Here is a 26,480-nt window from a genome sequence, read left to right as displayed (position 1 = left end):
TGGCCCGGCAGAGAGAGGAGGAGCTGAGGAGAGAGAGAGCCTGTCGGTGCACCAACGACAGGTTCAACGCCCCGTCCCCGGACCACATGGACGCCCTGGCCTTCCACAACCCAGGTATGATTGATTGATTGATTGATTGTTTGATTGATTGATTGATTGATTGATTGATTGATTGATTGATTGATGGTGATGGATGTTCTTATTGTCAAAACTGGAGCCTGGAATCCAGACTGAGTGTTTGTTTCTCTGTCTGGCCTTTTTGAGCCTGATTTCCAAACGTCATCTGTTACGCAGGTACATGCCATAGGCGATTTTAAGGGGTGTCTATGGGTGCACTTGCACCCCCTGGCCGCCAGGGGGGGTGAACAACCTCATATAGTCATTGCAAGCTACCACAAGCAACAAATTTCCACGGAGCAAAAAAGTGTCTCTTATTTAGCTCTGGTGGCGAATTTGGTGGTGAAGCCCTCTTAAATGTATTTTACACACAGGTTGTTGCAAAAATAAGTAAATAAATCATATAGACATAGTCTCATGGTGTCTAGAAAAGCACAGTTTATATTGTGTTACAATTGGGTAAAAAACCTTAGAAACCCGTTAAAACAACAGGATAAACCGTAAAAAATCCGAAGGTTTTCGCACACGCCCAAGCGCGCGTGCATTATGAATCCAGTCTTGCACCCCCTGCTAGAAGAGGCTAGAATCGCCTATGGGTACATCATTGTTGATTGGGTAGTAGGGATGGGTATTAGCAAGAACCTCACAATACTTGCGTCACGAATCACAATACGATTGTATCATGATATATTGCAATATTGAGATGAATCACTGAAAGGCAAACTAGCTATGGAACTAGTATTGCGATACTACAGCCTGGAGTATCGATACAGTATTGGGAAATAAAATATTGTGATCTACCGGTATGTGACCACTTTTAGTTGAAGCCTTTGTTGCCTCATGTCATATGAAAGAAGGGAATCCTAGCTACAAATTGACATATTGGTTAATTAGATTGAGTGAATAGTTTTGAAACTACAGCTTATAGAACGGAAGTTAAGTTAAACCTCTTCAGAATAGAAAACACCATTTGAATGGCTAGTAGTAGCCTGGTTAATAAACCAGAGTGCTGGCGGTGACACGCAGTGAGGAATTAGTATGAGCAACGCCAGGCTAGGCTAGTAGTACTGTTAGCACTGCTAGACTCCATCATACATAGCGGAACCTCGCGTGGGATCTGTTTTAGAAAAAGAAAAAGAAAAAAGAAAAGGGTTCCGGTGTTGGGTTCTGGTGTTGCATTGAAGTGTAGTCTCGCTAGTCGCGCTAGCGAGACTCTAGCGAGACTCTAGCGAGACTCTAGCGAGACTCGCTAGTCGCGCTAGCGAGACTAGAGTTAGATTAAAAGATGGATATAACAAAAGAAACAAAACATTCTTATCAAACTAAACGAGCTAGGGGAATCATTTTGGAGGTGCACAGCGTGCTTAGTTCCCGGTTGAGAGTTTCATTCACCTGATGATGTAAAGTTATCTTCTCTCCAGACCGGATCAGAAAACCAAAAATGGCATTTATCCTGCAAGCTACGGCCAGACTGAGAAACCAAGTGGAAAAAAATTAAAATAAAACACTGAACCAACGATTCCAGGCCAGCATACATAAATTATTCATACATATCTCCATATCTGTCAAAAGATAAGGATAAAGAAACGGCAAGAAACTGCAGAGCGTATTTCCATTGGGATGTTCAATTATAAATGTTTTGGTTAGTGTTTGAGAGCATATGTGATGTTGTCCTCATTCTCTCAGATGATGTGCCAGTGAAATGCAAGTCATCTCCTTCTTCACCCATGAAAACAGTGTACAAGATGGACCGCTCCACTTTATCCTGTGAGCACAGGGTAAGACCATGCTATTATGTTACCCTTGTTGTCGGCCAAAAATCTGTGTTCCAAAGGATCCAGTGTTTATTGTTTATTATAGGATCCAGGGACGTGCTGGCCATTGGGAAAAGCGGGACAACTCCCGAACGGCCGGTTCAGGCCGGCCTTTAGGAAAAAAATAAAAATAAAATGTCGGCCTTCGTTCCATTTTGCGGTGTGAGGCGTTGTGTGCTTGTAGATCGGCTGTTTTCACTAGTTTAAATCATTTTGAAAATGGTTTTGGACATACAAGGTTTCCACCCGACAATGACGAAATATAACTCATGTAATTGGCCCACTGGCTTGTCACTTGTCATGATCTGAAATGGCAAATCTTTGAGTAGCAGCAGCGCTATAGAGAGAGATCTCTCTCTATAGCGCGCATGAGGGGCTCTCCAACTCTTTTTCCCGGGCTGAATCAGGGGCCCAGCATGTCCCTGATAGGATCCCCATTAGCTTTTGCCATGACAAAACCTTGTCTGCCTGGGGTCTGACACAGACAATTGTGTTAATAAAAAACATGAATTACACATAATCAACTTTACATACATGTGATCAACTTTACAATCACTACAATCTAAAATAAAAAATAGAAAATAAAAATACAATAACAGTAGTACAGTTAAAACTAAACCAGAATTACTTACAACACATTAAACGTTGTGTCTCTGGGGTTAGTACAAGCTTGTTGTCTGCATTGCATTTGCAATGTAGTTATTATTTAATCCACAAGCTCTTGTTAATACAGGTTATGTCATGTCTTATATCAGGGTTCCCCTATAGGCGGGCCGCGGGCTATTTGCGGCCCGCGGGGGGCTACTGTCTGGCCCCCACCAACCCCGGTAATAATGGTGGTATAAGAGAAGCAACAACACTAGTATATCGTCGTTGTCAGGTGGACACCTCGTATCTCCAAATTTGTATGTTCTTTTGCAAAGTAAAGCCCTGCTTCATAGATAGATAGATAGATACCTTTATTATCCCAAGGGGGAAATTCATCATACAAGGCTGTCGCACAAAAGTAGTGAAAACAGCAGATCTACAAGCACACAACGCCTCGCGATGCGAGGCGTTGTGTGCTTGTAGATCGGCTGTTTTCACTAGTTTAAATCATTTTTAAAATGATAAATGCAAAACAAACGGTTTTGGACAATAACGATTTTCACCCGACAACAACGATATCTGAACTGTCGCTGGAGTAGTGGGAACGCCACCGTCGCCCCCTGCAATGTTGTGGCCCTCGGCTTGGTACCCTAGACATAATTCGGCCCTTGGGGAGAGCTAATTGGGGAACCCTGCCCTATATATTAGGTGAAAATTTTGAATTCCTTAAAAATGTACAGAAATAGAGAACATGATCTACAAGTCCACAATGTGTCACATCGCAACGCACTGTGACCTCATAGATTGCCATTTTCACTACTTTTCTGCCACATTGTCATACGACAAAGTATAAAGCCTCTATCAGAGTCCAGGGTGAAGAGCTATTAACCGCACATTTTAAGTGATAAGCTGTCCACCTAAAGTGAGAAAACAAGACGGAGGCCATCATAGTCAGTCACGGTGAAGTCCTCCTATCACTGTGACTGACTGGTCTAGATTGACCAATCAGTGAACGGGGTGATGGGTCGATCTGTCTGATAGTAAAAACAGAGAGATGTGTCGGGGTTCGCGGTGGATAGCTCTTCACCGCGAGTAATGACGTAATGTTGTAGTTTTATGACTTAAAAAGACTACACCGCGGTGGATGGCTTATCACCGCGGTGCCTACTATGATAGGGGCTTCCCACGGGGCATTCTGATAAATGAATTAATCAATCAGTCAATCACTTAATCACTTAATCCATTAATAAAAAAAAACAAATTAAAAGAGGTTACCTCTCTAGTTCAGATGGTCAAAGGGTTTAGATGAGTTCAGTGTGTGGCTGCAGCAGTTGTAACCAATGCAGGCGTTTCACTGTTTCACTGTTCAAGAAATGAACGAGTGTTTTCATTCCACATTCAGTCCAAACTCCTGACGGAGGAGGAAGTGGATGTGGATGTGGTGAAGGTGGAGGTGGAGGAGGTGGAGGTGGAAGAGGTGATGGTGGTGGAGGAGTTGGAGAAGGAGGAGCAGGAGGAGAAGTTGGAGGAGGAGGAGGCGGAGTTGTTAGTGCTTCGAGCAGTGTTGGAAGAAGCACTCCCATCTTTTATCTAATTAAAGGTAGCAATAACGCAATTCAAAAATACTCATAGTTAGTAAAAGGCCAGTGTATTATTATTTTATGCTTTAACTATTGAAATACAGCAGATAAAGCTCACAGCGCAGCACCGAGTGCCGCGCTGCGAGCTTGTGATTCTGCTATTTTTGAAAAATCGTGAAAATTAGAATTTTGACCAGATTCTATAAGTGTCTTTTGAATCTTTTAAGATTTTTTTCACTTAACTGGAGCTCAGTTGGTCGGTTCTTGAGAGACTACTATGTCAGTGGTTCTCAGACCTTTTCATGTGAAGGACCCCCAAAATTATATTTATTTGGCCACGGACCCTCATCTCAAAATATTTAGTTCCAGGGACCACCCAGATGCAAAATTTGAGTTACAAACATTTGCTTTAAAAATACATATATATTCAAAGATTTTCACACATTTTCACGACTTTTTCAAAAATAGCTTGTATATCTGCTATTTTTCAATATTTAAAGCATTCAATAATCCTAGGCCTAAATGGGTTAAAAATGTTACTTGGGGTAAAAGTACAAAAGTATTTGGATCGAAAAGGTGCAAAGTGTAAGACAGTACACAATACCTTGCAGAGACATATGAAGTGAACAGATTGTGTAGCCCATAAACAATAAGTAGGCCTAATATAGCGGGAATTATAAAAGAGCCGTCTTGTGTGTTTTTGTAAACCCGAGAGGGTATACACGAGGGTACACAATGGAACCAAATGCGCGTCCATTTGTTTACATTCCCAGGGTTAACGTAATACCTTAAATTGATCATACACGCTGATTGATCAAAACGCTGATTTGTTGTATGTGCTAGCAAACAAAACAAGTCCCTGAAATTGGTATTTGAGTCAACAAACTGCATTCTATTGAGTCCTGTGTTCCGAGGTGACATCTCGCCAAGCGAGAGGTCTTGCTCTATGGACTCCCCGGGCAGTGGACAGCTGCCGGTTCTGAAGCTGCAAAAACACACGCCCGACCTTGCAGTGGCGTCAGTTCAGTAAAAGCTAGGGTATGGCAAAGATGGGAGTCCTCATGGAAAAGAGGCATTACATTTTGTATAACACGGTTCTGTTGTGAAAATAGCAAATGAGCATGTAGATCGGCTATTTTCACAATGTCTGAAAAAAGTTTTTTACACAGGTTTCTACGGTTTCTTGGGCTGGATATGGCAGCCTGGAATGGTTTTTCATGTGCACCTAAACTTGGCATGTTAGAAAACGTGCCACAATTAACAATATGCATTGCACCTGTGCAGCTGACCTGCGGAACCTGGGAATATACCATTTTGTCAAGATGGGGAGAATAAAAGTGTGGAGAATATAATTATAATATTCTTTAAATTTAGCATTTGTAGTTATTTTACTGTAATTTAACAACATAATAACCAGAACAGATAGACACAGAGACTTTCATGGATTTATATTTAAAAGTAACTTTTATTTCCCCCCCTGCCATACCCAATTGACGCCCCTGCGACCTTGGCCTGCTGTGTTTTTGACAGCCTGATTTTAAAGGATGATGAGATCGATATATTGCAATCATAAGAGATACTAGTTGCTCATTCTTCCTTATTTTCACACAAACAACTGCAACTAAACAACAAAAACGGTTTAGAATGTACTGTTTCCATAATGTGTAGTGATGATTATCAGCATGAAGAGACGATTAGTTGAACACACTGATGGACGAAATTTGCGAGGCGTTGTGAGCATGTAGATCTGCTATTTTCACTATAGACGCATTTCTGGTCCACGTTACACTGATAAGAACTAGATGCGCGCGCAGGTCAGTACCAAAATTAGCCAATGAAACCAGCGCTCCCCAAAACAACAGGTTTGGGGATTGGTGGGAATTGATTACATGATAATGTCACCTGTGCATTTAGTCTCAATGTTTGTAAACAAGAAACGGGTCAATAGAACCGTGTTATACAAAATTCCTCAACTCTTTTAGTGCTCGTCAGGGTGCCAGGGTCCCCAGTTAAAACATGATTATTTCAGGGGTCACGTCCTGAAAAGGTTGAGAACCACTGGCATACGCTAGCTGTCTTTGTTCAGTGCGCATACGAGTAAGCGACCTGATATTGAGCTGAATTATTGTTATATAGTCCTGGAAATTGGGTTAAATATTCTGGAAAAGTTTTGGAAATTAACTCTCCTACTGCCAGATTATTTATTTATTTATTGGGTCTGGCGCCATCAAAAAGCGGCTTACCTTTGCGACGTTATAGTAGATAGACAGACAGACATTTATTTTTATTTTTTATTTTTTTTTGGTTGTGCAATAGTGCACTTTGGTCTGCCAGGCAGCAGAGGGCGGCCTCATGCGAGAATGAATGTGAATTGTCCTGCTATGTGTTGCCGTACATTCAGAGCAGTCACTGGCTACAGAGCCTCCGGGCCAGAGGAAATCAACAAGGAAGTGAATTGTTCTCCGTTGATCTAACGCATAATGGATTTTTTACACCATCACAGCGGAAAATGTGTTTACAGTAAACGGCCGCGCGACCCCTCATCAGCTTACAGTCATCAGACGAACGAACCGAACGAGCGCCGTATTGGCATCGAGGTTCTGTAAAAAATGGGGCGAGCGTTATCGTTCAAAGCGTGGGGAGAGTTAATTGGTAAAGATGTGTGGGAACCCTGTACTCTAGTAAACCTACTTTGTTACTCTTGCACTTTACTCTTGTCAGTTTCCAGAGGTCTACAGCGGCGGGAGGCGTAAGAGTGCCCTGGCACTGCGCTGGGAGGCAGGAGAGTTCGCCGCCGGTGGCGACTGAACGGGAGGCGGGGCCCACCGGACTGGAGGCGGAGCCAGCAGATGGCGGTGAAAAGCATCCGTCATCACCTTCGCCGAGTGTTCGTTCCACTTTAGATGTTGCGTTGCAAATTGTTTGTTTACGTGTGTAAGCGACTGACTGTCTGCTTCTGTGATGCATTGGTTTAAAAAAAATCACACTTGTGTGAACTGAGCGGTGGAGGCTGCGTGTGTGTGTGTGTGTGTGTGTGTGTGTGTGTGTGTGTGTGTGTGTGTGTGTGTGTGTGTGTGTGTGTGTGTGTGTGTTTGTGTGTGTGTGTATTTGTGTGTGTGAATGTGAGTGTGAGTGTGCCTGGCCTGAACAACAGCGCCCCTCCCTTAACATGTGTGGTCAGAAAAGGTATTGCAGGCTACATACACCACAGGCTACATACAGACAGACACACACACACAGACACACACACACATACACACACACACACACATACATACATACATACACGGATACACACACGGCCACGCTATGGAGACGGTGTGACCACCGCTCAAAAACAGAAAGACTGTGTTTGTGTCTACACTGGATTTAAATAGGCACCTTATAGATGAGCAGGAACATTGAAACAAGCTAGCCTTTAAAACTGAAATTTCTAGTGAATACATTATTTTAACCACGTTATAGACAACATTCAACCAAATAAGGTTTCTTATTTCCCTGAGTCACATCTACAAGGTACCGATGTCTCTGGTTCACATGGACAAATTTCCTGGGGCAATCTGCCCAGATCATGCATGTCTTCTTCTTCTTTTTAATTTTTTTACTCTCAAAAAGGCATCTGCAATGTAGTGCATTTGAAACTACATTGCAGTGCACAATATCATGGGTTGATCACTGCTTGCCTCCTGTGAATTGTTTTATTTTAATTTTTGTTTATTTTATTTTTATTTTGTTGCTGAGTGAGGTCAGCAGCCAAAGTGACATGAGTGAGATGAAAAAACCTGAGTGAAATGTGCCAACGTCAACCAGAGACATCGGTAGCACTCGTGCAGGTTGCAGCATTGCAACACGGGGGCATTAGGTTCAATATATCCTCCACCAAACCAAACATTCCATCATAGATCAAAAGTAAAAAAAATATATATATATTTGCTTGTTTGGGAAGATCTGCATTCAAATCATAGGTAGGACAGGACATAAAAGTTATGGATTGCACATTTAAACTCAAAACATCTGTCCGAACAACTCAGAACATTGTGATGGCTGCAGGTAGCAGTGGCTGATAAAACCTTCATTGTGCCCGCCCGGTGCTAAGACCCGTTTCGGTGCCCGGAATTGGTGGTTTTGGACATATAAGGTTTCCACCCGACAGCGACAATACCATATATTACATTAGGGTTTACGACAATCATCGGAGAAATCAGAGCAGATTATCAGAGTGTAGCCCATTTACGGTTACACACTTGGAAAATATCTATAAGGGAATTCAAATAAAGTCTTTATTTTGCCTAGATTCCTTAATGTTAGTGTACTGTCACAGTAATGTAAAGTCCAGTTTAATAAACCTTTTCTTGACATTTGACGTGTAAATCAGATTTTAAAAAGTCGTATTTTAGTGTTCTGTCTTGATAACGCAAATGCTATATTGCTATTATGTAGGCCTACCGTATGTATATTATTGATTGTATTTTCATACTGTGCTTTTAGTTTGGTTCATGAAATGCTGGAATTGGAGCTTGGAGTTTAACTTTCCCGTAACTGGAAATGTTATAATTATTTCTAAAATCTTTCACAAATAGCGGATTTACAAGTTCGCAACGTGTCGCATCTGCTGTTTTCAATTAGCCAAAGTATGAAATATAGGGCTTAAGTGGTTAATGTTATGTTACAAGTAAAAGGTATATACAGTATGCTACCTTGGCCAGTATTCAAAAACGTACTTGAGTAAAAGTACTCATTATGCAGAATGTCCCATTTCACAGGTTTTCAAAATGTGTCAATACTGTATCTTTCAAAAATAGCAGATCTTTGAGGTGATGATATGTGACACGTCGTGAGCATGTGGATCGGCTATTTTCGAATAGATGAAGTATACAATAGGGCTTAAATTGTTAATGTATGTTTTGTAAAAATATGTCTACAAATGTGTAACTAAAGTCTTCAAACGTGTAACTAAAGTTTTCAAACAATTTCAGTGGAGCAAAAAGTGCAATATAATATAAAAGTATAAAGTATTGAAAAATGGATGTGCTCAAGTAAAGCAAAAGTACTTTAAACAAACTTCAGGGATATATTCCCTAATCATACGACCCAAGTTGTGGACTTATTTTGCATATGGAAATGAAAACACAAATACGATCTGGATTGGATAACAAGCTTTCTTTGTCCTCACTACTTCCTGTGAACAGATCAACAATATCAACTGTTCAGGCATGTTTCTATGCTTCGCAAATTAAGCTTTTTTGGCCGTTGTATGGGTGCCGCCATCATTGTAGAAATCAACGTTCATTGGTAGAAATGGTACAATCTCGAATGCTATTGGCAGCCAACGGTCACGTGCAACCGCAGGAATACATGGGACATTGTCTTGAGCTTGCTGAAAATAAAGCACACAAAGAAGAATCATCACAAGCCTATGATCACAAAAGCCCCTCCTTTTTTACAGTACTTTGAACAAACTTCAGGGATATATTCCCTAATCCTACGACCTAAGTTGTGGACTTATTTTGCATATGGAAATTAAAACACGAATATTTTATAATATAACAGGGTATTAGCCATATAATTATACATACAATTACTCTTGTTTCAAAGGCACTTTTGTCCCCTTTAGTTCCCTTTAACAATACAAAAATGCACAAAAATGCACATACTGTGCCAGCTAATAGGCCTTTTCACACGGGAAGCGATTGATATGCCAAGTCGTTTCTTTGCAACGAGAGGCAAGTGTTTAGGTTGGGGCTGTGAACGTGTCATGTTCGCGCTCGTCTCATGCACACAAAACGGCATTAATGGGTTACTGTTTGTATTTAAATAATAATTAAGGCTGGGACTTTAACTGATTAATTGCGATTAATTAATTACAGAAAATTAACGCCGTTAAAAAAATGTACGCATTTTAATCACACTTACGTTTTTGCACCACAGAACCTTCAGTTTCGGGCATACCGATCATAGCGATGCACCAACCAAGAAGAGACAGCAAACGCAAAGGGAGAAGTAGCCGATCAGAGCGCTTTGCTTGGCCCAGTGGATGCGAAATTTAGATTTAAAAAATCTCACTTGTTGATTCACTCGTACAACAAAATGTGTTTTACTTGAAAAAAAATCTTCTCAGGTCAAATATTTATATGCCATTAAACATGCGATTAATTTCAATTAATTAATTACAAAGCCTCTGATTAATTCGATTAATTTTTTAAATCGTGTCCCAGCCCTAATAATAATCTAAATAGGCAAAGTAACTACTAGTAACTAAAGTTTTCAATTACCGTAATTATACTGGATCCAAATTACAATATTTTTTTGTCTGAGATATAGTGAAGTAGAAGCATACAGTATTTAAAAAAGAAGATACAAATACTTGAGTAAAAGTACCTTAAGATGTACTTAAAGTAAATGTTCTTTGCACCACTGGTCACTCCCCATGTGAATTGTCCTTTAGACCTCAATAAGGGACTTTGTAAGGCTATATGATTGTAAATATAAATACATTTTTATCCAATGTGGGTATTTCTTTTTCTCTTTTTTTTGGGGTAGTTGTCATGCACGAAATAAACGTTCCAGTTTGTGGGAACAGCAGCTTTGCACGGCATCAGCCTGACAACTCTTTGACATAATGTTCATGATGTTTTTGTAATGTAGCTTCCACGCTTCCGTTGTTTCAGTACAAAAGACTAATTGACCACACTTGCTTTGCTGATGTTCTAAAATAGAAAAAGTCCGCTGCTGTAAAAAAAAAAAAAAAAAAGGTGTTTCACCACCAGGGACCGGACCGCCCCTTACGGGACCCCTTATGTGTTGGGACTGCCCCTTATGCAACCACGGTTTTCCCAGTGAACCTAAGCACAACGGTGGGGGCCGATGGGCAAGGAGGGTCGCGAGCTTATGAGAAACAACTAAAATAAGACCTTAAACCTGGCGAAAACAGTTGCGTGCATTAGCGCAAAGATGACGATAAAGGAAATCAATAAGGAGAAAACATTAAATGAACTTCTGAAAAGCCTACTAGGCCTTAAAACCTGGTGAAAACAATTGTGTGCATTAGCGCAAGATTAGATGAGGATAAAGGAAATCATTAAATGGAAAACATTAAAGGGGAAGACCACCCATTTTCAATATTGAAATATGTCATTAATATACCTTAGAGGAGTTGTGTGGAAATAGAAAAAAAGTTCCCCCCCTTCTGTGTTACCTAGAACTGGAGGATTGATTTTGGGGTTTGTATTGTAAAGTACAATGTGTGATGTCATCAAGTTGTACTTTACAATACAAACCCCAAAATCAATCCTGCAGTTCTAGGCAACACAGAAGAGGGGGAACTTTTTTACTATTTCCACACAACTCCTCTAAGGTATATTAATGACACAGTTCAATATTGAAAATGGGTGGTCTTCCCCTTTAAATTAACTTCTGAAAAGGCTTCTAGGCCTACACTAGCCTACTAGTAAAACTAGTGGAACCGCGATCTTGCCACACGTGAATAATTGTGGTGGTAAGCAATAACACAGACAATATAAATCCTTTAGTCTAATAATGGGAAGAAGGGGTTATCATCATGGCCCCAAATAACTTTTAAATATCTTGCAATTGGCGACGAGTCTCTTACGAAATCGGCAAGAGTTCCTCTCAATACATTAAGCTATATTATAACCTCTCCATCATCGGTAATAGTCAGTGGTGTGTGTTCCTCACACTCCCACGCCCCCACCGTTGCGCTCAGGTTCACTGGGAAAACCGTAGTCGCGCCCCTTATATCCTGGTCCTTATGTGCTGGGACCACCCCTTGTGTCTGGGACCACCCCTTGTGTCTGGGACCACCCCTTGTGTCTGGGACTGCCCTTTCGTCCTGTGTCACATAGTGTTATGTGCCTGATTTGTGCTCATGTCGGCTCAGACATGAAGTTAAAGTCGACGTATAGTGAAATGAAAAAGTGACATAATGAGGAAAGTCATTGTTGTTTATTCTTATGTCAAAGTCCTTACAAGTCTAATTTTGTAAAACCACGGCTATGCTGGTGAAACACTTTTTTTTTTATGAAGATTTTTGCCATTGTTTTCTTCATGGCAGTGTTCAATGTAGGGTGGATTTTTGCCTCAGTTTTATTCATGTCAGTGTTCCAAGAGATTATTGCAACAATAAATAATGTATCTCAATACATGTGCCTATGTGTGTTTGTTTGGAAATGAATGCCTGTATTTGAAGTGTTTGCAGGATACTGTGATCAAATGTCCTTGGCTACAACATGGATCCTTGTTTTATCAAAGCTAAATCTTTATATTACATCAGAGTAAGTGATCTACTTCCGGGTCATCACCCGTATGTATCGCTAACTTAATACCAAACCACTTGGCCAAGATGTACTACATAAGTACTAAATATAGCTTAAAGATTCATGTCACCTTTGCAAGATGTCGTTTACAAACCTCTGTATACAGTTGTATTTGTTATTACCCTCATATTTTGCCTCTGTATAAAATAGCCTCAAAAAAATATGGATGCCAGCTTGGATTAAAAAATATATAATAAATAAACACAATATAATTTATAGGCCTACTACACTGTACACAGGATACTATACATGAGCTACAAACAAATCATGGACTATGAGCATTAAGGTATATTCAGTGATGCTGACCATATAAGGACTTCCACCATGGCCCGTGTTGCGAGCATAGCTAGATTCAGTTTTCAGAGGTGGCCAGCCAGTCCTCGATCAATCAGGGTAGAGTATGGCCGTAGTTATGTTATGATGTTTAGTTATGATGGTCAAAATAAGAGTTTTGAGCACCACAGTCGCTCTGAATTAAGAGCGTCTGCTAAATGCCTAGATTGTAAACTACTGAACTCATAAAATGCCACAGTCTCGTAGTAAATCAGTATCATATCCTGAAGCCGGAGACGTAGGCCTACCGATATTCAGTGATTGGGTCTAATGATCAAAAGGAGAACATTATAATGGTGTAAAAAATCTATAAAAATCTAAACATTTCCACGCTGTAAGGCCAGTGAGGGACAAGATGACCCCCAGCCACTTTCATTATCACTGCATACACCTTTAAGTCACGGTGCGACTCGAGAGATATAGGAAGAACAGACAGGCAGGAGCAGAGCACGTCAAATGCACAAGGATTTATTCAGCAAAACGACCAGCAACACATGGAGAACAGGTGAGAATTAGTACTGAACACAACAAGCTACACCACAGAACAGCACATTTACAAACTATAGCAGGGAACAGAAATAACTGTGGTTTTAAATATACAAGTTAACTGGAACACAAATGGTAATTAAAGGCTAATTAGTTAATAATATATGTGGTTATTTATAGATGGATTATAGCAGTCACCATCACTCCCAGGAACCATGCATGCCCAACGAGGAAGACCACCAGCATCACGGTTTTAAACGGTTCCTGACAGACAGACAGACAGACAGACAGACAGACAGACGGTAAATTCAGGTATCCCAAGCTCGCTCATACACACAAAGACGTTACTTAAAGATGGGGTGCCATGATTTTCCCCCCCTATAAAACATGATTATCTACTATTATGATTATACTAGGAGGACGATTTTTTTCCAAAAAAGTGTACAGAAAGAGTTAAAATTATGTTTTCATGTGGCCACACCCACCAGTTCATTGGTATGCGTGGTTGTCATGGTGGGTGGTGACCCAGCTGAAGTTAGCCACACCCACATATGTTGGGTGAATGGTAATTAGGGGAGGGGTTGATTCTGTGATGTAATAAGTATCTGTGTTTTTGGACCGGCACGTTTGACCCCACAAGGTGGCAGGCAGCCTACTGCTAAAACCCAAATAGAAAGGCAATACATAATTGCTCATATCAACCACACCAGGGGGTCTAATGAAGTACTGTCAACCTCCTAGACACATGAAAGCTATAAAAAGTACAAAACTATGGCACCGCCTCTTTAAAACACTTCAAAAGAAGGGCAGAGTCTAAATAAAACAGATACAGATTAAAGACATAGAATATTGTCACACAGAGTTGGATGACTGGCTCATTCTTTGTCCATTATTTTGTGGACAATTAAGCAAGTTAGAACATGAATCTACTGTAGAGCTGCAACTATTGATTAGTTATTTCTTTTTCCATTAATCGAACAATCAATTAAGTGCTTATACTGCTTAAGCGTATTTGTATACTTTCTAGCCCGGCCCGCAAATGCGTTGCGCAGCTTGTAGATCTTCTCTTCACTATTCTGGACATTAATTGGGATTTTGCATCCACAATGTCATGCCCAAAATAGGTATTGATTATTCATTGATTATTTTCGGAACTGATTATAATCAAATCGATAAAAATAGCAGCTTGTAGACTGCTATCTTCAGATAAGATATTTAATGTAGAGCAAAAACACAAAAAGACACCATGGACCCTATTTTCGTCCATGCTAAACCCTAAACCCCTACACGTTTTTTTTTTACTATTTTGAAGAAGAAAAAACAAAAAACAAAAAAAATAAATAGCCAATCTACATCGACACGTTGTGAGCTTGTAGATCAGCTATTTGAACTATTTAAAAAATGTTTTTCAGTATAAAATACGGCGAGCATGATGAAGAACACAAGATAGTAAAAGGCACAAAGCATTATAATTTACTTTACCGTTCGAAATAATGATTTGTTGGCTTTAAGTCCAGCAATTTCTGTGTTATTTTACCCTTCTAAGCTGACGTCAGCACCAGGAAGTTGCTGAGAAATTTGCTATGGGGGCGGGCCGTGAATAGGGCTAAGTGTACTGTTTATGTGTTGCGATGTGTGACTCACCCCTTGATGTTTGTGACGCTCTGGATTGGATAACAAGCTTTCTTTGTCCTCACTACTTCCTGTGAACAGATCAACAATATCAACTGTTCAGGCATGTTTTTCTGCTTCCTGTGGACAGATCGTGGGTGGGACAATGTGGGGTCTCTGCTCTGATTAGTGTGGTTTCCCTGACAGGGCAACCAGGCTATGGTACTTGTCGGACTTTATTTCCGGCAAAATGTATTTTTCTTTATCTTCCCACAGTTTTGGTGGCACACACTTGGGCCATATGACAAATCGACTAGTACCAAAGTAAAAGTAACTAATTTTAGTGGACAACAATGCAATCGGCTATTTGCCTCTCAGATGGTGGAAAAGACGAGTAAAAGCATTGAAGAATCAACATACTTAAAGGAGGACTTTGCCACTTTTCAACCCATCTTCATTTAATTTTTTTCTACTCTGTCCAAGTCTCTTAGGAGAGCTGTGGGAAGTTCAGAAATCCATCGTCTTGTGACATCATCATTTTCCAAAAATCATTTTATTTTTAATATTTTGATTTTTATTATTGCGAGAACAATGGCTTCCACTTTAACATTGCAACTTTTCAGGAGTAGAAAGCCTGCATTTTCTATTAGCTTGGATTCCCAATCGATGATGTCACAAGACGATGGGTTTCTGACCTGCCCACAACCCTCCACTGAGAGAAAAAGCTATTTTTTAGTGAGGACCAATTATATGAAGATAGGTTGAAAAGTGGTGGAGTAGCCTACTCCTTTAAGTAAATTTACCTCAAAACTAAACTATTACTAAACTGTTACTGAAACTATAACTTCAGTGATTGTATTGTGTCAGTACCTGTCATGCTGCAGGTGTGAGAGTGGATGAGGAGAACCAGGTCAGTCAGAACGATCCACAGCAACCATCCACCCAGCACACAGGTAAACCACCCACCTGCTAACAGCAAGGCCTGCTGGGTAACACCCAGGAACACACTGATCACTGGGAGGAGAGGAGAGGAGAGGAGAGGAGAGGAGAGGAGAGGAGAGGAGAGGAGGGGAGGGGAGAGGAGAGGAGAGGAGAGGAAGAGGAGAGGAGAGGAGAGGAGAGGAGAGGAGAGGAGAGGAGACACAAACATTATTGAGGCCACTTTCCTCTCAGTCCTGGACTATGGTGACATTATTATTTATAGCAGTGGTTCTCAACCTGTGGGTCGGGACCCTCAGGGGGGGTCCCCACATTATTTTGGGGGGTCCCATGCAGATGATTAACTTAATGTGCAGCATTATGCCCATATATGGAGATCGCTGTCCCAATATCATCAATATTAAGGACATATCTGGGAATGCCCATATTTGGTAATGCCTGTATATGGGCATGTTTTGACATAACATTGTTGACTATCATGCAGGGGTCTCCAGGGGTCCGATATACATCACTGGCCAGATGGCCTGTCACCCTGAGGCGTTTTACTAGTATCTTATCATTAATATTATTAAAATATAAACGGTAAGACGGAGTTCAGTTAACAGTTTATTCCACAAGGCCACTAAGCTGCTCCACAAGACGCAAGCTGGTATAAAATGTGTATTTTTTGAAGCGGTGAAAGCCGCTTCCAAGGAGTGGCTTTGTGTGTCCCACGTCCATATATGGTCATTTCAGTCCAGAATGAACAGGTTTTATCAAAAACAAAATGTGTGTCCCATGTCCATATATGGTCATTTCAGTCCAAAATGAATAGGTTTTATCAAAAACAAAATGTCTGTCACCTCATGTCCATATATGGTCATTTCAGTCCAGAATGAACAGGTTTTTTCTGTCCCGTACGTCCAGAATATCAGTCCAGAATGAATAGGCTTTTTCAAAAAGCAAAATGTGTGTCCCATGTCCATAATATGGCCATTTCAGTTCAGAATGAATAGGTTTTATCCGTCCTGTCCCGTCCGTCCGTCCGTCCGTCCGTCCGTCCGTACGTATGTGTGTAGTGTCCGTCCCGGTCTGATGATTGGATACTTTGAGGATTGGTCAAGCTTCACATGACAATTCGGCCCTCCAGATAAAATCATTCATTCATTCAGAATATAGAGAACGTATAGATCACAGAGTTCATAACTCTAGAACACATAGAATAAAAGTTCACCGCTTCACTTCGAACCGAGGTTTGATTTTTTTCTTAGACTGCCAGCTGCCTCTACTTCCAGGTTAGGTCATCAACTTGATTCATTGATTCAGCTAAAATACCAGATGGATGAATTTCTAACTGTCAGATGTGCAAATCGGTGTTATTAGGAATGATGTCAATGGTTTGTGTTGTGTGACGTCAGACCAGAGCTCTGGGCAACCTGAATAAGAAGTGACGCAGCTTCTAAACGTCACATTTAGTCTGGGTATACGACCAAGAGAAGTTATTAACGGACATAGTCTACTGTGAGAGTCAGAGAGGCAGCGATACATAGAGACATAGAGGGGAGAAATATATTGACAGAGAATATATCAGTCTTTCCAGCCAGCAAGAGACAAAGAAACACCTTCCAATTTACAGTCCAATAGCATCAGCGGTGTCCATGAACCAATTTTCCACCTTCACGTCTCGGGTCACCCTCCATGAAGACATGACGTGGAACCACAACAACCTCTACCGCCAAACGACGAGCAATGGACAGCTGCCCTCATCTTCCTGTCGGACAATCACCAGCTGTGTAACCGGCCAGCAACAAGGAGACACAGACGAACCAAGATCTTGCGAGGACTTCAACGCAGCCAGGAGAAGTAAAGAAACATTTGATGACCTACACATGAAAGAAAACCTCTTATGTGACGAGAGTTTCATTGAGGTATCGGCACAGCACGTCCAGCATGTCCACACCAAAGAAAAAGCGTTCCAGTGTAAACAGTGTGACAAGGGTTTCAGTGAGGCAGGTAACCTAAAGACACACCAACGTACACACAATGGAGAGAAACCCTTTGTGTGTAAACAGTGTGACAAGGGTTTCAGTGAGGCAGGTAACCTAAAGAGGCACCAGCATGTCCATTCTGAAGAAGGACCCTTTGTGTGTAATCAGTGCGATAAGAGTTTCAGGTGGTTACATCACCTGAAGACACACCAGCGTGTCCACAGTGGAGAAAAACCCTTTGTGTGTAAACAGTGTGACAAGGGTTTCAGTGTGATAGGGAGTCTGAAGGCACACCAGCGTATCCACACTGGAGAAAAACCCTTTGTCTGTAAACAGTGTGACAAGGGTTTCAGTGTGTTAGGGAGTCTGAAAACACATCAGCGTGTCCACACTGGAGAAAAGCCCTTTGTCTGTAAACAGTGTGACAAGAGTTTCAGTGTGTTAGGGAGTCTGAAAACACATCAGCGTGTCCATACTGGAGAAAAGCCCTTTGTCTGTAAACAGTGTGACAAGAGTTTCAGTCAGTTAGGTCACCTAAGGAGACATCAGCGTGTCCATACAGGAGAAAAGCCCTTCGTGTGTAAACAGTGTGACAAGGGTTTCAGTGTGTTAGACACTCTGAAAACACATCAGCGTGTCCACACTGGAGAAAAGCCCTTTGTCTGTAAACAGTGTGACAAGAGTTTCAGTGTGTTAGACACTCTGAAGACGCACCAGCGTGTCCACACTGGAGAAAAACCCTTTGTCTGTAAACAGTGTGACAAGGGTTTCAGTGTGATAGGGAGTCTGAAGACACACCAGCGTATCCACAGTGGTGAAAAACCCTTTCCAGTGTGACAGGAGTTTCAGTGAGTTAGGTCATCTAAGGAAACATCAGCGTGTCCATACAGGAGAAAAGCCCTTCGTGTGTAAACAGTGTGACAAGGGTTTCAGTGCGTTAAGGGATCTGAAGAGGCACCAGCGTCTCCACACCACATAATAGCCGGGGAGCCACAGGCCCAAAAGCTCAAAGAATAGGGTTTTACCTGTGACGTCATGACATACTTTTTATTTTTGTTTTTTCTATTCATTTGGTCATTAAGGTACACAGAATGAGAGGCCTGCTCTGCCGGAAACTCTGCGAAAAAAAGTTATGGCCATTTGTTGCGACCGAAGGTCGCATATACTCTGAAAAACCGTGTCGCTTGAGTGTCCTTCCTTCCTTCCGTAACCTCTGTGATGTCAGTGGGATGTCAGCGAGTTGTGACATCACTTCCTGTACGGGGCGGCTACACGAAATGTGGATAACACTATATATGGAGATAGTCCAGTCCATCATGTCATATGGGACTATCGTCATAGACAGTAGCCAAAAGAGAAGGATACACAAGACTAAGAAAGACAAAAAAAGGAGGAGGAGGATAAAGATACCAAAAGGAGAGAGAAGAAAGGGTGGATGAGGTACAATGTGCGGTATCCTCCTTGTCAAGCTCGACGTTGGTCATTTGGACCTATACATGGAGAAATGGAGCGAACCTGTTTGGCCTAAACATGGAGATGTGGTACAGAATGACTCATATATGGGCATAAAAAGTATGTCATGTGACATCACTTCCTGTACAGACAGTCAGACAGACAGCCATTGACTCCGGCCTAACAATGGCTACTGTCTATGACGGTAGTCCCATATGACATGATGGACTGGACTATCTCCATATATAGTGTTCTCCACATCTCCATGTTTAGGCTCTATCGCTCACACCCTAGGTGGGGTTGGCGATAGGGCCTTTCTGTGTGGAGTTTGCATGTTCTCCCCGTGTCTCCTAGGGTTGATACCCTCACAAAAACATGAACAAACTCCCCCCAGAATGATAACAACTAGAATCGTCAGAGAAACGCTGTGGTTGGCCAGATAGTCAAGAATTGTCGCGACGTCGCATGTCACCCTGAGGTCGCATTCCACCCTCAGGTGTCTTACTAGTATATTCACTCCATCGACTTCAATATACAGGAAAGAAACACACCAAAAGAATATGCTTTAAGTAGCATGTGAGGGGTCAAACTAGGGGTTCTTGATGATTCTGAATCCATTGCAAGCATTTGTTTTGCATGAAAAACATTCCTTGGGCTGGAAAACGGACCAAAATAACGGTGAAAAGTGATGACTCATTTGAGAGGCTGAAATCTAGCCCAAGGAATGTTTTTCATGCAAAACAAATGCTTGCAATGGCTTCAGAATCATGAAGAACCCTTAGTTTGACCCCTCACATGCTACTTTTTTTGGTGTTTTTTTTCCAGTATAGTGAAGTCAATGGGAAACATTTTTTTCGCAGTGTTTCCGGCAGAGCAGGCCTCTCATTCTGTGTACCTTATTGACCAAATTAATAGGAAAAACTAAAATTTGGAGTATGTCATGACATCACAGGTCTTCTCTCATTTTGGCACAGTGGCTCCCCGGCTATAAGAGATGCATGGGAGTTGCCAGCGCTACCGTTGCAGAGACTTTGAGGAGGAAGCATTTGAAAACATATTTTCCTTTCTCATAATGGAAGTCAATGAAACAAACTCTCATTCAGCGTATATTCTGGGTTGGGTCATCAACTTGATGGCAATAGAAGATTCTCCTCACTAACTACCTCCAGGAATGAAGCCCGTCAAGTCATGGCCTTTCTTTCTGGCCTGGGCCCAAGCTTGTAGTAACAGAGTCATGACCTGTCCTTCTGGCCTGGGCCCAAGCTTGTAGTAACAGAGTCATGACCTTTCTTTCTGTCCTGGGCCCAAGCTTGTAGTAACAGAGTCATGACCTTTCTTTCTGGCCTGGGCCCAAGCTTGTAGTAACAGAGTCATGACCTGTCCTTCTGGCCTGGGCCCAAGCTTGTAGTAACGGAGTCATGACTCATGACCTGTCCTTCTGGCCTGGGCCCAAGCTTGTAATAACAGAGCTGAATTCTGGGCTGCACCGCTCAAGGTTATTATAGTAAACTAAAACTATTTTTTCCTCCTTCTCCTTCTAATCCTATGCTAACCCACGTCACCAGGCTCTTCTCCCCATCTCCCTCTGTGCCAGTTTATCACGCCCCTCAGACACGCCAGAATACATAACCCGGTATCACGGTGGTGGCGAAAGTTGGAAGAAAGCCCCAAGTTGGAAGAGAGTCCCATTTGGGATTACTTTGAATATGACTGTGTTTCAGATAAGAGTAAATGCCTTGTAGAAAATGGTAATACGGCAAGCGGTGTGCATTACTCAAGGGGAAAAACCCAACAAATCTAAGTCCATTTGAAAAGCATGTATAAATCCCTCTAAGGCCCAAAAATAGAAATACTTGAAATAAAACATTTTAAAAAATCAGATGGTGTTGTAGGAGTCTTAATCAGAGGAAAATGTTTTTTTTTTTTTTTTTTTAATGTTTTTGTAAGGTTTTATAGCCATAAATCATAAATCATAAATCATGCTCTAATTTACATACATTCTAATGATCACCAAAACTCTGGAATGTCAGCGGGTGTGGCGGGTGTGAATGTCAGCCCCTGTGGGGGGTATTTATATGCAAATATTGTGGCCAATGGCATTGTAATACTAAACAATAGGATCCAATGGTGATGTTTAGGTGGTAGGGGGAGCTAAAATAAAATGATTTAAAAAATGTTTTGGATAAAATACAAACGTTGTAATATTACAACAGTGGGCTCTAGAGGGATAAGAAGACCTAGCGTACCTGGACAAGGTAAAGGACACCACCCCAGCCGAGCCTCCCTCCCCCGAGACAGATGCCAATCCTCGGCCAGGTATACAGAAGAAACCCATGACCAAAACAGTGATATATTCTGTCATTGTGTTCCTTAGGCATGGAATGATAGTGAAAATAAATTATCGCCCTTTTTGCTGGGGACCCCCTGCAACCCCCTCAAGGATCCCTGGGGGTCCTCGAAGCCCACTTTGAGAACCACTGGTTTGGTTATTAGGGTATATAAAAAAACAGCAGTTGTGAGGTCAAATAGAGAAGTTGTATGTCTCAACATTTCTGCCACTCTCCACAATATGATGTTTTGTTGATTTTTTTATAATTTTAATACTTTTTTCCGGAGCTTTTTTAATCTCACCCCTGACAAATACCCCATATTATGTAAAAGACTAAAACTAACACTAAAACTAATCAAAACTAAACTAAAACTAAGCATTTTCAAAAAATAAAAACGAAACGAAACTAGCAACCCCACTTTAAAAACGAATTAAAACTAAACTGTAATTGAAAACAAAACCCTAAAACTAATAAAAATTAAAACGAATGAAAAAATCCAAAACTATTATAACCTTGCCGCTCACTTCACACTGGTGTTATTTTTTTTTACCAGCTTGCAAAGCTGGTCTACACATAGTCAGCTGATGACGTCATCCAGTATTCCAAAATCTCCTTTAACATATATTCCATATATTATCCTTTTTAAGATACCATGGGCTCTATTTTAATTGTCTTAAAGGTGATACACCATGAAAATTCACTTTTCCTATTTTAAAACCTTTTTTTGGGGTCCCACTAGCACCTTCTATCTCACAAAGTCCCATTTCAGACCGTTGTGTCTTTCTCTGGTTTTGAGAAGGTGGAGGTTAAAAGCATCCCACGGGTTCTCAAAACAGACTGTCCAGATTTGCTGCCGTTTGTGACGTCATTAACGGCCGTTTTAGAAGATTTTTTTTTTTTTTTTTTTTTTTCAAAAAACATTTTTTTTTTTCAAAAAAACATTTTTTTTTTTCAAAAAGATTTTTTTTTTCAAAAATATATATATTTTTTCAAAAACATGTTTTTTTTTCAAAAACATTTTGGGGGGGTGTGGCGCAGTTCAGGCCAAAGGTGGTACTGCAGCTGAAAATGCTCTGAGAGCCATTCAAAAATGAGAGGCTCTCTATTCAGGAGTGGTAATTTAGCCTCAAACCTTTTGAAAAACGTTTTTGGGACATACAATATGACATAAATACTGTCATAAAATGCAACATTTGTTTTGCAGGAAAAACATTCCTTGGGCTAAAAATGGACCCCATAAAACTATGGTTTAGTGATGAGTCATCACTTTTCAAAGTTTTGTGGCGGCCGTTTCTCGGAAAGGAATGTTTTTTGTGCAAAATAAATGCTTGCATTGGATTCAGAATCCCGAAAAACACCTAGTTTGACCCCTCAAAGCATATTTATTTTTTGTATTATTTTACTCTATAGTAAAGTCTATGAGAGCAACTTTGATTGGCTCCCACAAGTTTCCCAAGACAAATCTGCGATGCCCCTATAGCCAAAAATGTTCCATATGGCATGTTCTAACTGTGTGCCAAATTCCATGCTTCTTTCATAAAGTGCACGATGTTTGCCTGAAACGCTCTGACTATAGCTCGAGTATTGGTTGAGCTTCAGAATAGTCACGTCGGCAACCACACTTGCAATTTCCAATTGCATCTAGCTGCGAGTGCCTGCAAAGCGGGTGCGATCTCTAGATGTGAGCGGCCAGAAGGGCCGCGAACGTCTAGTTATCATTATTAGTGTGGTTGGTTCACAATATTACACATTATTTTGTGTTTTAACTATTGAAAAATAGCAGATCTGCAAGCTTGTAGATCTGCTATTTTTGAAAAATCATGAAGGTTTGTGTGCAAAATGTGTGCAAAGTTTTTACACGATTCTATAAATGTCTTCTGAATCCTTCTAAGGTTTTTGGAAAAAACCTATGTTTCTACTGTATGTCAGTGGTGCTCAAACCTTTTCATGTGAAGGACCCCCAAAATGATATGTATTTGGCCACGGACCCGCATCTCAAAATATTTAGTTCCAGGGACCCCCCAGAAGCAAAATCTTGAGTTACAAATGTTCGCTTAAAAAACACCTATATTCAAAGATATGCACACATTTTCAAGATTTTTCAAAAATAGAAGATCTACAAGCTCACAAGCTTGTATATCTGCTATTTTTCAATAGCTAGAGCAGGGTCTTCAACGTTTTTAGGCCAAGGACCCCTTAGCTGAGAGAGAGATGAAGCAAGGACCCCTTAGGTGAGAGAGAGATGAAGCAGGGACCCCAGTCTGCAGATTAAAAATGTTCATAGATTGTTTAGACAGCTTAGACTTAGTTGGTTTAATGTGTATTTTTAGACACTGAACCATTAGTCTGCTCTTCTTTTTCCTCTACACCAAACCTCTTTGCCAAGAATAGCCGATCTACAAGATCACAAACGCCTCGCGCTTATAGATCGGCTATTCTTGGCTAATGTTCCACACAAAATAGGGATACTAGTCTTCAAGTGGTTGTGGTTGTGTAGAAAAAATACAGTTCTTATCACACAAGTATTTGGAGGACCCCCTGTAGTTACTCTGAGGACCCCCTAGGGGTCCCGCACCCCCTGTTGAAGACCCCTGAGCTAGAGTATATAAAATAATGAAGGCCCCTCCACCTTGGGCCCTTGTAACTCAGTCCCACTTTTCCCCCCCTTGTGACGCCCCTGCTCACCAGCCAGGACCTGTGCCAGGCGGCCTGTCGCCAGATGAAACCAGTTGAACAGGAAGCGCCTGCAGAGAGAACAAAGGACCAGGAATCAGGCTCTTCTTGGCACACCACGTAAACAAAATCACACCCAATGTGAAGTGAGCGGCGGCACGTTTTGCTATGGCAAGACGCTGAGGAAAAAGGCTACAGACATACGACATATGACATCACTAGACAAACATGATGCTATACGCACACACATTTTACTATGGCAAAACGCTGAGGAAAAAGGCTACGGACACACGCACAGCCACTTATAGGAGCGGTTTGCACCGCTCAAAAAGCCTGATTCATAGTTTGTTGCACGATCATGTCGCTCACGGACTAGGGCATTCAAATATTCAAATATTCGAATATTCGTCACTATTCGACGTTGTTCACCGAAGTCGAATGGGGCTTTTAAGCTGTGACATCATTTTGTAGTCAGACCTCCAAGCAGATTTATTGTCAATATGTGTCCCTCGCTATTTCAACAGATCCGAGACAAAAACAACGACTAAAGTATAATTCTACCACTTTCCTGTCAACAAGAAAAAGAAGACAAATTAGTAAATAGTAAAAATAGTCAAAAGATTCACGGGTGCTGGGGCCTTTTGGCCCCAAAAGTTCTCCTCTGCCTACAAAATGATGTCAGACTTAAAAGCCCCATATTCGCTTATTTTTGTTATTTTTATTGTTTTCTCTTTAAAAAATATATAGTTTATAAAGCTTGGCTATAGGAAGTCATAAGAATGAGTTGTCAGTGCCCCTGGTGGATGAATTTGTTAATGCTCTATACCAGGGGTTCTCAAAACTTTTTAGGCCGTGACCCCCAAAATAAACATATTTGAACTGGGGACCCCCACCCTGACAAGCAATTGGAATTGTAGGTATTACATTTAATGTGACTCGGTTCCGCAGATAAATATTGTGAAAACATAGCAGATCTACATGCTCACAACGCCTCGCGTTGCGAGGCGTTGTGAGCATGTAGATCTGCTATGTTTACAATGTTCGTTTGGCAAGTCCTGTAGAATATTCAACTATTCGAATACTTTGAATTTGAATAATTCAAATACTAAAAATCACTATTCGTGAATGCCCTATCACGGACACAACGTGTTGTGAACTTATAGATCGGGCCTGACCGCGGCTATACTTTCTAATGGAGCGTACGTCACGTCAGGTGATGTGTTGGGAGGGGAGGGGTCTTACCGTGGGGATTCGGGAGCGGGTCGGAACACGGCCATAACCGGTTGGATGATGGACAGAACCATGACGCTACTTCCTGTGTAGGCATGGAAACCTGCCCGCTGGCAACATAAACACACACGCGCACACACACACACACACACACACACACACACACACACACACACACACACACACACACACACACACACACACACACACACACACACACACACAGAGATTAGATAGTGCTTGCATACTCTCTACTCCATATTCACATTCACAGTCGCACACGCGACTGTGAATGTGAATTCATAAAAGTTACAGATTCTAACTCTGAAAGTATAAAAAAACTATTGTCAGCTGGATTGAACATGCAGACAGCACAGCACAGCAGACATGTAACTGTTGAATTAATTACCACTGGAACATGTTGCAATAGGGCCATCTAGTGGCCGCAATGAAACTACAAGTTCACCCTAGGAGTTACAGATAGATATTATCCCAAGGGGGAAAATTAGTTGCCCAGAGGCAGCACAGCAGTATAAGGTTATTTACAAAGTTACAGAGAAGTAAGAAAAAGATAAAAGAAAAACAAGAACAGAGTACAGAGTACAGTAAGTACAGTAAGAGCAAGGTACACCAGGAAAGGGAACGAATAATATAACACATAGCCGTGAAGCCTCATCATCTCCTTACTCAAATGCTCATGTGTGCAGTGCACAGGAACAATAAAAGCCTCAAACTCAATTGTCCATACATTCCTAACCAATGTACCGTGGTGATGTTCAATGTCCTGTGAACCAGTCTTAGAACTCTACCTTACACGAAGGCATACACAACATACTTACACCCCACCACGAAGTATGAATCACACCGCTGTAAACCCTCTATACTTAGTGAACTGGACATGAGTTTGCTCTGTACTTGGTCCACTCTTTGTCAAAAACAGCAGATCTAGAAGCTCACTACGCGTCACATATGTGACATGTTGTGAGCTTGTAGATCTGCCATTCCTTTGTCAAAAAATTCCTCCCAG

At 41.3% G+C, this 26,480-nt stretch overlaps 1 protein-coding gene across 1 annotated transcript in view; it reads right to left on the bottom strand.

Annotated features, from left to right (window-relative positions):
- Positions 1 to 13,407: 13,407 nt before the first annotated feature.
- The window catches only part of frrs1b (ferric-chelate reductase 1b), a gene marked incomplete at its 5' end in the record, with an annotated part of 33,360 nt that continues 20,287 nt past the window's right edge, over positions 13,408 to 26,480 (bottom strand). Inside the window, 5 exons of the mRNA XM_080752416.1 lie at positions 13,408 to 13,515; positions 14,896 to 14,954; positions 15,733 to 15,876; positions 24,236 to 24,294; positions 25,466 to 25,563. Of these exons, the coding sequence (XP_080608542.1) occupies positions 13,426 to 13,515; positions 14,896 to 14,954; positions 15,733 to 15,876; positions 24,236 to 24,294; positions 25,466 to 25,563 (450 nt within the window). The 3' untranslated portion in view covers positions 13,408 to 13,425. The remainder of the gene's footprint in view (positions 13,516 to 14,895; positions 14,955 to 15,732; positions 15,877 to 24,235; positions 24,295 to 25,465; positions 25,564 to 26,480) is intronic.

This window comes from Nannobrachium achirus (assembly GCF_963921795.1).
Source record: "Nannobrachium achirus genome assembly, chromosome: 21".
Classification (NCBI taxonomy): Eukaryota; Metazoa; Chordata; class Actinopteri; order Myctophiformes; family Myctophidae; genus Nannobrachium; species Nannobrachium achirus.
This window is presented reverse-complemented; position numbering and strand designations above follow the sequence as displayed.